At 37.9% G+C, this 15,062-nt stretch overlaps 1 protein-coding gene across 7 annotated transcripts in view; it reads right to left on the bottom strand.

The window, feature by feature from the left end:
• The window catches only part of ERBIN (erbb2 interacting protein), a 119,088-nt gene that overhangs the window by 64,255 nt on the left and 39,771 nt on the right, over positions 1 to 15,062 (bottom strand). For all 7 annotated transcript variants that reach the window (XM_054053838.1, XM_054053835.1, XM_054053839.1 and 4 more), the window contains exons 2-3: positions 11,762 to 11,818; positions 2,332 to 2,529 (exon numbers count right to left, since the gene is read on the bottom strand). In XM_054053838.1, the coding sequence (XP_053909813.1) occupies positions 2,332 to 2,520 (189 nt within the window). In that variant the 5' untranslated portion in view covers positions 2,521 to 2,529; positions 11,762 to 11,818. The remainder of the gene's footprint in view (positions 1 to 2,331; positions 2,530 to 11,761; positions 11,819 to 15,062) is intronic.

Genomic DNA, 15,062 nt, shown 5'->3' with positions numbered 1-15,062 from the left:
TACTAAATTAAGGAGCTATACTGTAAGAAGCAGGTTTTTTTAAACTACTCTGGAGTCACAAATCAGGTTGACCAGACAGCCCCAAACCAGTTGTGTTGCGGCATAGAACGGTAGCAGATTGTAGAACACAGATAAGAACACACTATTAGGGGCAAAGAAGAAATGGGAAGAGCGGGAATGTCTTAACTAGGCTTTGGAAAGCTGGCGACAGCCTAATAAGTACTGCACTCTTCATCTGAGATATCTTAATTAGAAGCCTTTTGCAACATTAACAGGCTAAATAAAAGCTTGAGTTAGGGTAAAAGCATACACAGCTTGAAACTCTGGCTCCAAATCAGGTACAAGAATTTCAATTTTACAGGCTTTCCCTTATGGATCTTCTAAGGACAGTTTTCAGATTACAATTTCTACCAAATGATTAAATAAAAAAAAAATTACTGTATCTTTACTACTCCCAAATATCTCACAGTATTTTAATTTGTATACGTTTTGTTTTATTTTGAAAGGGCAGTAAAAATTAATGACCAAAATTACATAAAAGCTGGGGAAAAAAAACCTTAGCCTCTCAAAAGTAAGCCCATAAGGATGACTTATTATAACGTGCAAGGACATTAACACAAAGCAAGGCTATTATGCGCCCCTGCAGTCCAGCAAAGAAAAGCAAAAAGAAACAAACAGTCAAGGAGTTCTTAGTCTTTTCCTTTTAGTCTGGCTAATTTAAACTTAGACTAGACCAAAGCAAGTGGTAGACTGCCCACCTCTCAGTGCACTAGAGTATCAAAAGCTGGTTTAATATAGGAACCAGGAAAATCAAATGGCATGTAACAAAAAAGGAAGACAAAGCAGACTAAAAGCTTCTTCTGGTCCAAAATGCCAACATGCTTTCATTTGATAACTACAGCACAGTCTTTATTCCTTTAACATTATTAAAAGGATTTTTTTTTTTTTTTTAAGGGAATTATGAGTTTGGGAGAAAGACACTTGCGTAATTCTTACAATTTGGGATGTAGGAATTTAATGCCAGAAGAACTCAGAAGACATCTCTCTTTTTGGCTAAGAACGGAATTTTACTCTGTTTAAGCACTCAACTGTATTCTTCAGTATAGAAAAAGAGGAGTGAAGCTCTGAAATCATCTGGGGGAAAAAAATGACAGGCTGATACAGAATCTTTAAAAGCAAGCTACTAAAGCCTAAAGTGATTAAGTCTAAGGTAAAGAAGTATGTGCTTGGGAAGAGACGAAAATAAAATAATGGAAGCTTTAAAAAAAAAAAAAACCAAAAACCAAAAACCAGTTCTATTCCACGAACAAATATAGATTTTCACTGATGGCTTCTCAGGAGCATTTAAGGCTGGACCAGTCAACTGGTTTAAGTCAACTTTACTGGAACCCAGGGCTTCTGACAACTGTCAAGTTACTATCGTAAAATTGTTTTAGTTCCTTATTTGTTTCACTTATCTTTCAAAAAATCCAAGCAGCAAAACCTGAAGTTATTATAGCCATATATTATTATAACTTTACAAAAATCTACCATAGCATTCTATAATTGCCCTGTGTGACAATGAAGATTTGCAAATAATGGTGACAAAACAATTTTAAATATTAATCCTTTCACCTAGCCACTGAGTTTTTAATTACACCAAGATAGGACCTACTAATAGAAACAGGCATGTAATTCACTTTGTAATTCTCAAAAGTCTCACTGGCACAAATTTTCATCCTTTACTCTAGTATACTGTTAATTCAGCATGTAGTTTGCCTTCAGACTTAAGAACAAAAGCCAGATATTAATTTCTATGATAAAGAGGTAATCAAAATGGCATTCCAGGTCTCTAGTTTTTGAGCTTCAGTAATTTGAGATACTTTAGAAAGCCTCTTCAGTCACATACTGAAGAAGAAAGCAGGACTTCAAGTGAATAGATACTCATCTTTCGTGGCACGGAGTTTTGAACAAGACAGTAATCCTGCTTCTTCTAATCCTTGTAGGTCAGAGATTCAAAATAATGCCACAACTTGTTGAATAAGATTAGTCAGTTTGAGCAGACATTGACACACACAAATAAATTAGCCTGCTTCTTCCACTATGTATCTCTCTTGGTTGGGATCAGTTGCTTAAGAAGTTTCATCCCAATTCATGCAGCAAGCTAGTCAAGCTGGAACACATATACATTCCTTCTACTAAGGCTGCTTCTGAGACCAACGTTTACTTAGGAATATTAAGCAAACTGCAGTCTATGAGCTGAAATGGGAAGCTAGCTGTTATCAGCTTCTATAATGCTTATGAAGTAACAGAGTTCATAAATGTAACCAATAAGAAAACCACTAAACATACCTTTGGAAGCTCTTCAATCTGATTAGCATCTAAATAGAGTTCTTCCAAGGTCTTTTCAAAAGTAAAAATCTCCTTAGGCACCTGTTCCAGGCTGCAGTGAGAATAATCAAGAGTAGTGACTGTTTCCTCCTCTCCACGCAGGCAGCGGCATGCCACCAGCCGCACAAACAAATTCCGCTTTGTTGTCATTTTCAGGCACTGTAAAACAGAAATTGGTCAATTTAAAAACTAAGACAACTTCAGAAATACTTACATGGACAGCTTCTCAAACATCCCCTGGCTGAAAATACTTAAAGAAAGAAGTGTCAATACCTGCATATGTCTGTGTATGTATACGCATATATGAGAGAGAAAGTTTATTTACTTTTAAACATAACAGATCTGTACTGGCATTAATTGTGGTTGAAACACCTACAGACCCCAGAAGATGGAGTAATAATTTAGATTCCGACTTGTAATTGCTAACACAGCCCTACATTGCAGAGAAGCAGAGAATTTTGAAGCAACAGTTCTGAAGTGTCAACTGCATTTTTACAAAACAGCTTATCTGTACCTTTATAAAGGTTACTGAGATCATATTTTTGCTTAGTACAAGTAAATCCATCCTCTACAGAGCACTAAAAAGAAGCTATAGGAAAATTTGGGGTTTTTCTGGGATAAGATTAAATTCATATACCTCAATTTCAAATTCCTTATTTAAAGATAGAATACAACAAAAGGAACCAGCAAGGTTTCTAACAACTGTTCCATCTACAGTTTAACAGGAAAAGTTCCAAGTGCACAGATAAAGAAGTGACTTATTTTTGCAACTCCATTCAGTCTGGAAAAATTCAACCCATCTTTCTATACATAATGGACCTTGCTATGGAAATATATGTTTCTTCTTTTAAATTCAATCATTACAGTATTCCCACTCAGCATGAGCTGGCAATCCTAAGTGGTGCAAACTGACCAGCTAATTACTGACAGTGTAGACCAGCCATGTTATTCCTCTTTTCTCCTCAGCAAGAGCACAAGTTTAGGTCTCTTCCCCCTAATTACCAACAATTTTCACAAAATCTGGAAACCATCATCTTCAAAATGTCACTTCAAGTTTCAGGTTTGGCTGAAATCAGATGACACACAACAGTTTTTCAGGAAGGATCAACATGGGCAGATAGAAAACACAATCCTGTAAGCATCATTACCTCAGGAAACTGGTCTAGAAAAACATACTTTTCCAAAACAGCACTAAGGATTTTTTGCTCAAACTGCCAACTTTCCAAAATAAAACATGCTTTTTTAATCTCCATTTTTTTGAATTGCAGAAATTAAATTTCAACTTCGGATTGGTGACATGGAACTTTTGCCTCCAAGTGCAAAGAAGGTCTTTCGGACACAATTAGTGGACTGCACTTCAACTTTCAAATAGTATGTTAGTAACATAGGGAGAAAAAACATCATGGCTGCTGTGCTATAGGAAATCACAGGCTGTGAAATCCCTCGTCTTACAAGAGAAAACAAGTCATGCACTTGCACTTCTCTCCATGAGCAGCTAGCCTGCCAAGTACTTTCACAGTATGCATATGATAACAGGCAGCATCCCTAAACTCTTCCCAGGTTCTCTGGTCCTGCTTGCCCTGCCTGTGCAGTTCCTTCCTGCCCTGTAGTTTGACCAGCAGGTCTCGACTCAGCCATGCTTGTCTCTTGCCTCTCTTTCCTGATTTGTAACACTTGGGGATGGAGAGCCTTAGAGCTCTATGCAAGGCATCCATGCTTGCGCCTTCTTACACAGAACACCTTCTCCATTATCTCCCCTGGCACCAAAACATCAAATCATCTGAAGGCATCAAATAAAAAAAACCTAAAATTGCTTTGCAGACCTACAACACTACGATGGTTTATTTTTCTCTACCACTTAACAACTCCAAAATTTTAAGAAGAAGATCTAGTAAGGAACTGAGGGGAGGACACTCAGGAAACCCGCAACTATGCTAAACTATTAAAGTCTTTATCTTCTTATAGTTAGTTTTTTTTTGTTGTGGGGATTTTTTTGTTTCCTTTATTATGTTTGGTGGTTTTTTTACTTCTTAAAGTAACAAGATGATGGAAGGCGTAAGGGTGAATTAGTAGTGTTCTGTTTGTGAAGCCCTAATCTACCACTCCAAAAAGTATTAAAATAATATCTAGTTTAAATTGACAACTGGTTTAAACTACACAGAAATTTGTATTTCAGTGTATAATCTTCACTCATCCATATATGTTAATGGTGATAGCATTAGGAAGTAACTACACAAAATCAGTCAAAAGAAAATCTTATCTATTAAACTCCTTACACCACAAAGGTAGCAATTACTATGGAGAAAGTTTTTTTCTCTGGGGATTCAGTGGTGGTGAAGGCCAATTATTCTGTTAAGTCTCAAATTTGTGAGAAAAGTTAAGTGTTTTCTGACATAAGGACAATGGAGTATACAAGTATGGCATAATGGTAGTGCTTAACCAGTAGGATAAAAAAGAGAGGAAGGTAAGAGTTCTCAACTGAAGAAACCATACACAATCTATTTACTATAACCTATGTCAAAAATTCATCTTATTTTTTTCTGCCTTGTAACTGCCTATCTAGGTGTACAGATAAGAGTTTACACAGTCTACCCTATTTATGGCCATGAACTACTTGGACCACTTTAAAGTTTCAGAATTGATAAGCAAGGCCGAAGGAGTATTATGCCACTTCAGCTCAAGAACGCCACAATAACCAATTAAAGAGATTTAAAAATCAACCCTTCAATTCTTAAATTTAGGGTTCTCTGCTTTCAGATACACATTTCCCCCTCCCTAACTGATCAAACAGCAGACAACACATCTACTACCAGCCTGTGATTGAACTACCATTATCAACCCTCTGCTATTTAAGCACCTGCTGACACATTCTAAAAGCCAGTGAAGTAACAAGCAGAGAATCCTGTGTAACTAATCAATATCCAGTAAAAAATCATTGAAGAACCCAGGGCAAAGCAAAGACTTTAATTCCATGAGATCTACACTGTAACCACAAGTATCCTTGTGGTGGGTTGGCCTTGACCAGCTACTAAGTACCCATCAAACCACTCCGCCACTCCTCACTTCTCTACATCCTCCACCTAAGTAACACAGGCTGGTTTACAGCGAAAGGGGAAACTGTGATTTGCGGTCCATTCATCTCATATCGTCTCTGCTGCTCCTTACTCTTCATCATCTTATCCTGCTCCAGCATAGGGTCCCTCCCACAGAAGACAGTCCTCCATGAACTTCACCAATGCAGATCCCTCCCACAGAACACAGGTCTTGATCAACTACTTCATCATGGGTCCTGTCCATGGTGTAAATGCTTATGAACAGACTGCTCCAGCATGCGTCCCCCATGGGGTCACAAGTCTGGCCAGTAGCCTGCTCCAGTGTGAGCTTCTCTCCAAAGGCTCACAGCTCCTGCCAGCAACCTGCTCCAGTGTGGGCACCTTTGCACAGGTTCAAAGTCCCCTTTTAGTATGGGGTCCTCCATGGGCCGCAAGTGGGTATCTGCTCCACTACTAACCCTCATGGGCTGCACAGGACAGCCTGCCTCAACATGGTCTTCACCATGAGCTGCAGAGGAATCTCTGCTCCGCTGCCTGAATACCTCCTCCTCCTTCTGTATGTCTGCAGTTTTTTCTCTTGCATAGTCTCACTCATCTCTCCTGGCTGCTGTTGTGCAGTAGGTTTTTACACCTTCTTAAATATGTTAACGCAGAGGTGCTACAAATGCTAGTTCCTGACTCTGCTTTGCTCAGTACTGAGGCCCTCGGGGAGGCAGCTGGAACTGCCTCCACCTGACAAGTGAATAGTTCTGGGATCTTCTCACAGAAGCCACCTGCAGCTCCCCTGCTACCTAAACCCTGCCACACAAACCTCATACAGTCTATAAACAGTTAAACATTTTTACTGAATAGCATGAAATCACTGGAAGCAAAAAAAAACAAATCACCACTTTGAAAGACCATGACAAATGAAAGACAGCAAGATCAACAACAGCAAGCTCTGATACACGCTAAATATTAATCCAGAAGAGACAGCACCATCCAGTGAAACATCACTATTCTGGAAGTCTTTGATGATTCCCCGCACATGCTCATCATCCAAGTACCTAGCAGCGCAACAGCACTTGTAGATTTGCCAAAACCTCATGGGACATTTTTGTTTAACTGTCTGTCTACCTATGTTTTGATGAGCATTTAAAAAAACAAACAACAAAACCCAAACAAGAAAACCCAAACAAAAAACCCCATGCAGCTCCCAGATATCACATTTCTTTGAAAATTCTGGACTCAAGCTAGTTATAAGGAGAACTTAAGTTCACAGTAGTTTTCTTCCCAACCTCTGTTAATCTGTAATAATTTAATTGTACCATCAGTTTCTTAAGTTTCCTGCCTGATGCTAACAGGATGTGACCGCTCATGCTCAAAGCTGGTGAAAGCACTTTCCTCACTCTTAAGCCTTTCGAAAGGGTGTTTACCAGTTATATCAGCAGCAGAGCTGAAAATGAAAACAGCTATTAGATGTTTATATGGAAAGGCACAACTAGGCACAAAAACATCAAGTCAGGTTCTTTTTAGCCCTCTCCACTATCTATAAACAAGTTCATAATTATGGAGCTGACGATGTGCAAACAAGGGAAAGAGAAAGACTGTGGTAGGGAGCATGTAATATAACACGCAACATAAGGCAGCTTATTTGGCCAACTGACAGAAGCCCCAACATATACCTATTGAAACAAAAAATTACAAAGAAGAAACCCGTTATTTATTAAAGATCTTATTTAATCCACTAAAAAAACAAAATGCAAAAAAAACCCAAAATCACACAAAAACAAACCACCAAAAGAATTGATTTATTCTTCTACATTAAAAAAAAAAAACGGTAGGAAATGAGGCTTCCTACACGGGAAATAAAAACATGAACCAGTCTGTCTTTAGAGATGTTAACAGTTTTTCCTCTTCCTAGAGCAGCTACACACACCACACAAGATACCTAGACACAGGCTTTTTGGCTCATCGATGATAGAGGCTGCAAGTATCACAAGTCTCTCAAAACAATTTAAATTAATTTCTTCTTTTTAACAACAGCACTAGTCCTCATGAATTTGGGGAAACTGTAAATATCTTAGAACTTTAAGGAACACAAAACATTCTTGGCTCTTACAGTAAAGAACACAATTATCCTTCATTCTATAACCTCAGAAATGACTTGGCAACTCTTGCTCACCAGCAATTCATATAAAGAAGCTGGTGCGGGTGGAGAGTGGTGCTAAGGGTTAGTTCAGGCTTCCCCTAAAATCAATCCAGTCTTCTTGGATGAGAATGGCGAGGTCTTAATCTAACAGACAGCAACTAGCACTTTGCAAACCCTAGCCTGGAAGTTTGTTTCTCTGCAATCATTTTTCATGTTCTATTTAAGAGGGGGAAGTATGGCTCACAACTGGTGGCCACTGACAAGGAGCTGAAATATGAAAAGACAGCATGTACTGTGAAGAGACTGACTCTTTTTAAGTGGTACTGGCAGCCTCTGGCTGACATGTCAAAGCCTTATTTGACGACAATGCCAAGTTACGGTACTTTCAATTCCCCCTCCCCCACTCCAAGCTATTTCTTTCTGCCTCTTCTGGAAAAAAAAAAAACCAGCAAAACTGAATTGATTATGTCATTCATTTCACTGAATGAGACTGGCAAACACTGGTCAGCACAAACCAATGATCTACAGTTCTGCACTCTGGAGGAGAGAACACATGGTAGGAAATAATAGGGGTTTTGAAACCATTTCACCATTTTAATGTGAAGCTATAGCCTGAGCCTCCCTGCTCCCAATACAAAAACAATGCTTAAGTGCATCCATGGATGCATATCCTCACACTGGCAAGGAATACCAAAAAAACACGTTGTACTTGTTCACTTATAGCATTCAGAGCAAAAAAAAATAAAAGACATATCTCATGAAACTACAGTGGTGAACGGTAACAATAGTAGGAGGCATTTGTTAGTAAAAACTGTAAATAACAACCAGTTGTTAAACGCAAAAACATGAAGTATGCTTTCTACATTTCTTTGAGAAAAATAAAGGTAACAAAGAGGGCAGAAATTAGTTTTGCTTTTACTGATTCAATAATTGTTAAAATATAAGCAAGTCAAGCGATACTGTACTCCTAGCTTGCTGAAATACAAAACTCTAAGGTGGTAATAAAACACAAAGCTTGTTTTGAGATTAACTGCTTTCCAAGCTCTCAATGCACATGTATATTTGAGGGGAAAAAAAAAACCACAAAGAAACAAAATACCCACTCATCTCCAAGGGCTAAGGCAGCACCATAATTTCAGGTAACTATTCCTATTTTGTTTTGTTTGAAAACATTCAGAAATCCTTTACAAAATTAAGATCTGAAGCACTTTATCAAACCATTATAAAACATCTTTAATTAGTTATAATGGTGTTCATGGCATCAATAACATTTTCTTGGTTCAGCAACATTTTCCTGCATTATTCAAAGTATCTATCTATACTTGTTTCAAAAATATATATTTGTTGTCAAAAGCTGTTTTCCAGCTTAAAAATTCATCTAAACTGACCACGCTAAAACAAACAAAGAGCTATTATGACAAGTAAAAGCCATGGTAAATATACATCAAAAGAAATCTTCGGAATATTTATTTCTACTCATGACTGTTAAAAAGTAGCAATACAACAGAGCAGCCAGTAGTTGGTCTTCTCATGCCAAAACCAGACTGTCTTCATGAAAACTAAACAGCAAAAGTATTACTTTTAAACTGAGAAAACTAGCAAAAAAATATTTTTTGGCAAATACCTACATAATAAAATATTATACTTTAAGCACAACCTTTAACTAAAATGCAGTAATACTCCGCTATAATCCTTGACTAAGTTATCAGCAAGGCACAGGTATATGAGAGTACAGATCCGTTATGGAAGGCAAGATCTGTTACATAAACATTCTTGGCAAAAAAAAGACTATGAGGAAAATTACAGACTAAGTTTACACTAAAAAAAAACATTAAAAAATGTTCAGACACCTGAACAACTGTAACGTTGGCTTTTTTAGTATTTATGTTGCCTTTTTATATTAACACTACATAACAACTATGCAGTAACAAACACATCTCCCATTACTACATAAACACAGCCCAGATAGTCGCAACTTAGTTATCACACACTTCTTTTGGCTCTCTTCCTGAGGCAGTCCTAGAAACTGAACTTCCACCTGGACAGCCTAACCGTCCGAGTGCCACTCTAACATTTCATCTAAAGAACCGTTTCCAATTGCATACTACTAACAACGGTACTGACATAAGCATAGATCTGCTAATGAGCATTGTCTCTGATGTTCAACTTGACTTCGATTCTCTGGGTAAGTATTTGTAGTGTTATTAATAAAACAGAGGAAAAAATGTTTTTTTAAAAACACTGCCCTCAACTCCTCCTCCTCAAATTAAAAAAAAGCCATATAAATTCAACGGTATCGACTACGACAAACTGAAGTCTGAAAGAAATTGTAGGAGCTCCTCAAACCTTCACGGAATATCCAAAAACTCGGGCTTTTTAAGAAGCCATGACATTGATACTTCAGTATTTCAACACTGCTGTTTTCAAATGGTTAACAAATTCCTCTACATTTTGAAACTGACAAGTTTTGAGATTTCATGTTTCTCACTTTTTGAGTTAATGAAAAGCTAGGAATATGAAATAGTTACCCAATAGGAAACTGAACTCCATATCCCACTAACCACTATATCCCATTTATCTTATTTTATTTTTTTTTTTTATGTGTAGTAGAGATAATCATGGCTACCGTGCAGCTAGAAATAACAGCTATTTGGTACAGCCAGCTGCATCAGGCTCCTTACAGAACTGCTTTGCTTATAGAATCCACCAATTTCTAAATAAATAATTCTATTTTCTTTCACGGTCACTGTGAAAAAGATCGATGGAAACAAACAGCACAAGTTCCTGACTTTTTATACAAATAAAACAACGAAAATTAAATACACAGAGCAACCAGACTAAAAGATAGTAAGCCTCTGGAAGAAGTATGAAACCATATTTTAAACCCCTAATGCTTCAGATTTACAGCTTCAAGAGATTATGTCTTGATCTACTGCACGAGTAAATGCTGCATATCACATACTGTCATCTATTCAAGCAGAAAGTAAGTGATACTATCTTAATTCCTCCAGTTGTAATAACATAGTCAAAAGAAATGAACCAGCATGGGGGAAGGGAAGAGGCACTGCTACTCACTCGCCCTTATGGCGCAGTAAGCACAGCTGAGGCTGAGAGCTCCGCCAAAGCACACAAAGCACATAGCCTTGTAGACTACACAAAAGGCTGGAAAAAGTGAGCATGTTCACATGCTTCTGTCTTAAGTAGATACTGTCTGTAGCAATGTCAGATAAAATACACAAAAGATTTAGTATGTTTTAAACTCGTATTTTATAGTAAATCTCAAGATTACAGTCATTGAAGCATCAATATTTATTAGCATTTCCACAGTCTGAGCAGCGCTAATAATAAAATCAGAGCAGATGGAAGCTGCTGTCATATGTTGTGGTGTTGGCGTTTGGGTTTTTTTTTGGTGGGGGAAAGAGGGAAATGCAGTAACTCCTCCACAGCAATTCATAGAGAAGTTTGGAAGACAAAATATTCTATTGGGCATTTTTTATTCATGAGAAATACTTGCCTCTAGAAATCCTTACAATAATGAGGCAAAAGACTCGCTGCCATCTGCACTGGCAACATTTAACAAAGAAAAAAGCTGATTCTGAACATGTATTGCACTTTTCCACAGAGCTTTGAATAAAAAAAATGAACTTTATTTGGCTTAATACTTTTCCTGTTCTTTAGTATGCTCTCTACTTAAAAGAATGATCACGCACCAGTAACAGAGAAATGACACGTGATGAAGAATGATCATGCACCAATAACAGAGAAATGACACAATGTGATGTCCGTCTAGGCTTTAGATCAGCAAACCTGAAAGAAGGACTGTAAGAGGTCCAACAAACATTCAAAGCATTTTTTCAAGCATCTTCTACCCACATTTTTAAAAATATGCTTTTTCCTAAGAACTAAAAAAAAAAAAAAAAATGCTAAAGCTCCACAAGCTGAAATATTTAATAATGAACACTGAGCTCCTATATATTCCACTTTCTATATTTGCACACAATTACATATACACATATACCATCCACTTGGGTCTTCAACAGATACTTGTAACTGGTGGGGAAAAAAGCCTCCAAAGCAAAATGAGAGATGACGCAGAATAAAATTTAAGTGCTTTGGAGGCAATTATTAAGACATATGAATAAAGAGGATTTCTATTTTAATATATTGTGCAGCTGCTTCAGAGGAAAGAAAAAAATAAAGTACTTACCACTGTGTTACTTTTTCCTCCCTGTTGCTTCTTCCCTGAGCTCTCAAAGCCAACATTCTGTTTAAGGCAAAGGTACAAAAAATTTAAGTCAATCCTATCCCTACTAGATAAGAAATAATTTATTTTTTTTAAAAAAAAAGAAAAGCTGTACATGTGTCGAAATAGTAACTTTAAGGTTATGAGGCTGTGAAAGACATATACTTTGGGGAGATTAGTTTGTATGTGTAACACAGTACAAAACACTGCTTTTTATCCTATTTTAATCGATGTTATAGCACCCTGTCTTCAAAGTTGTTTCATTTCTTCTCCACTTTTAATTGTTGTGTTCATTATCTCTTATATTAGACATCTCTTGCACCCAATTCTAAAGGAAATTCAGAAAAAATATGGAATTAATGGAAATTAAAAGAAAAATGAGAAGAGCATGCTTGCATAACTTCAGGATTTTTTCAGAAAGTTGTAACGAATTTAATAAGGCATATTAAATCTCTGACACTAGTACTACCTTCACAGAAGTAGAACAATTTAAACTAACAAAACCGCCCAGCTCATCTACTTGAAGACGTTCAAAATTAGTGTCTGGACCTACAGAAAGGATAAGTGTTGTCTCCAACAAAGGCAGAACTTACTTTCAGAGGGATTAGAAGTCACTGTGGTCAGAGAGACTATCTAATTAAACATGAAATCACGCACAAAAACATAAGGAACAGATTCAAGTAGTGCATAATATGTCAAATCTGTAGTATCTAGAAAAAAACTGTGGGGAGCACAGGTAGTAGCTTAATTCAAAGGCATTACCCATAACCGGAACTATAGTTTATTTATTTCCAATAAAAGCAGAATCTGCCCATAATAAAATCATCATAAATGTGTCCTCAAAAAATCCTAAAATAGATTTCAAATCAAAACTTTTCCAAGAGGAATAGAGTTTCCTTGTTTTGGGATAAGGAGCAAGCACCAATACAATCACAGAACAATGAACTCTTCAGGAAGTCAGCACAGTCACAGCAGGATTGCACTATAACCAGCTTTCACATGTCACACACTCCCTTCTTCACTCAGCAGTCACTGGTGCCAGTCTGTCCCTCCTACCAAACAGACTCCAGTGCACTGTACTGCATAAATCTGTCCATTTACCCTTAACAGAAAGACAACAAGGAGATGCAAATAAGAAGGAGAAAAGAGTAATATAGGCAAGAGTCATATTAAAGCCTCAAGTCCTTAGAGCTTTCTCTACCATTTTAGCTAGCCGCAGAAATATGGAACAACAGCACTCAAGACAATCAAAAAGAAAGGCCACAAGGATCAAACCATATTCTGAAACCTGGGGTTTTATAAGACCGTCTGTCTGTGGCTGCATGCTTCTTTCCTTTCCCACAGTGCTTTCCTCCTACCGAAAAACGATTTAATCTTTACAAAAGGTATGCAAGGGCACTGTACTCAAGCTCCCAAACAGAAGAAATGCAGGTTGGCAACAGATCTGCTAGGATAAGCAGAATGATTCCAGACAGTACAATAGTGCAGGTCTGGATCTAATAGTGGGACAGTCAGGTGATTGTGCCTCTGGAAAAAATAGGCGTAAGGTCAAGACTTTGAAAGCAGAGCACTTAGACTAGAAAAATTATAAAAGAAATAGCCCCATAATCATCACAAAAGTGATCAACAAAAAGGGATTAATCTTGCATCATTTCCTGACACCTGTTAAGCTGTCTCTGTTGAAATGCGCAGAAGAATGCATGCCAGTGGTAGGAAGCCATTACAGTCACAAACTGACTGTAGACTTCCAAACCAAGCAATCAGAGGCAGTAACACAGCAAGTAGGATATGTGTGCACAAGGAGAGGAATACACACTACCACCACGTGGCCATTTCACGTCATTCTGCTCTAGAGACAAAGCAGCTGTACACTGAACAGAAGACAGCAGTTACAGAATCAAGCAAGAACAACAAATTCACAGCAACCAACGTTACCTTAAACTCACCAGAAACTGTTACATTGAATCAGATAACCTTAAGCTTATATCAGAAGACAACAGCTAAGAGCGAGCTCTAACAATACCTGCTAAGTACTAATGAGGCTCCATCAGCATGAAACCTCCAGGCTTCCAAGGCATTCACATCGCTAGGTCCAGTCTGCAGGAGAGTACAGCAAACTCACAAAGAAAACAGACCAGAGTATTTGGAGGCATCCAAGATAACCACGCATTAGGACCTCGACTGGCTCAGATCACAGCTTTCCTACTTGTTTTGCACAAACACTAACAGGTGCTTTAGGCAACCAGTGACAAATAACCCTCAAGGTAGAAACACCTTACTTGACCCTCCTTTACACATGTTAGCAAACACATTAGACTCGGTCTGATCATCTGTCAGGCTCCTCCAATCAAAAACACTCAGCAGAAAATCCCTCAGTTAAGTATGGGGAGAGTACTTGTGGGAACTATCATGTCTTCATCCTGTTCTTACTCTTCCTTGGGTATAGTCCAACCACTGCTAGAAAATGCCTGCCAGACGGACAGCCAGTCTGCTCCACTCCAGGTGTTCTGGCCACTTCACCATACCCTGGATGCTGCTCACTTCTCCAGCTCACCACTGGTCGTAGGCAAATCAGGCTTGCAGTTGCCCCAATAAACATCTTTTTTCCTATAATTTTCACACAGTTACATTTCACCTCAAATCCTCATCATTCTTCCAATTACTTATGGAAGATTTTGGATACTGATGCAACCAGGAGACCAGTGGCAAGCTTTCACAGAAGAAATGAGGAAATAGGGCTACACTTTGGTATGCTGAACGACAATGAACAATCCCCAAGCACTTTCTACTTTCTCCAATACCTTTAAAAAAAAAAAAAAAAGAGATGGGGTTTCACATTTACACTCGTCATCTAAGCAAGAGTTGGAAACAAATATCTTAAAAATGGCTTGCTTCAGAGATGTTTCAGGCAGCCTTCAGCCAACGACAATCAACCTCCATTGTTAACAGTTAAAACAGAAAAAAGTGAATTATTTCTTTAAATAACTCGAGGAGAATATTGCAGAACTCAGATTATCTGTGTTTGCCCTTAAATATCCACTCATGCTCAGTGAAAGAGTAAATTTAGCTAAAAGGATTTTAGATTGATTCAAGATTATCCATAGCAGAGACGTACATTAAGCAGAAACAGATCCCATAGTGCAGCACTAAAATCCACCTTGCAAACCAAGAACAATGAGATTAGCTATATTTTCACCTTTTGGAACGGGGATCAGGAAGACGAAGGGCTCTAAGTAGACCATGAAGTACAACTACACACAATTAG

The sequence above is a fragment of the Cuculus canorus genome, chromosome Z (assembly GCF_017976375.1).
Source record: "Cuculus canorus isolate bCucCan1 chromosome Z, bCucCan1.pri, whole genome shotgun sequence".
Classification (NCBI taxonomy): Eukaryota; Metazoa; Chordata; class Aves; order Cuculiformes; family Cuculidae; genus Cuculus; species Cuculus canorus.
This window is presented reverse-complemented; position numbering and strand designations above follow the sequence as displayed.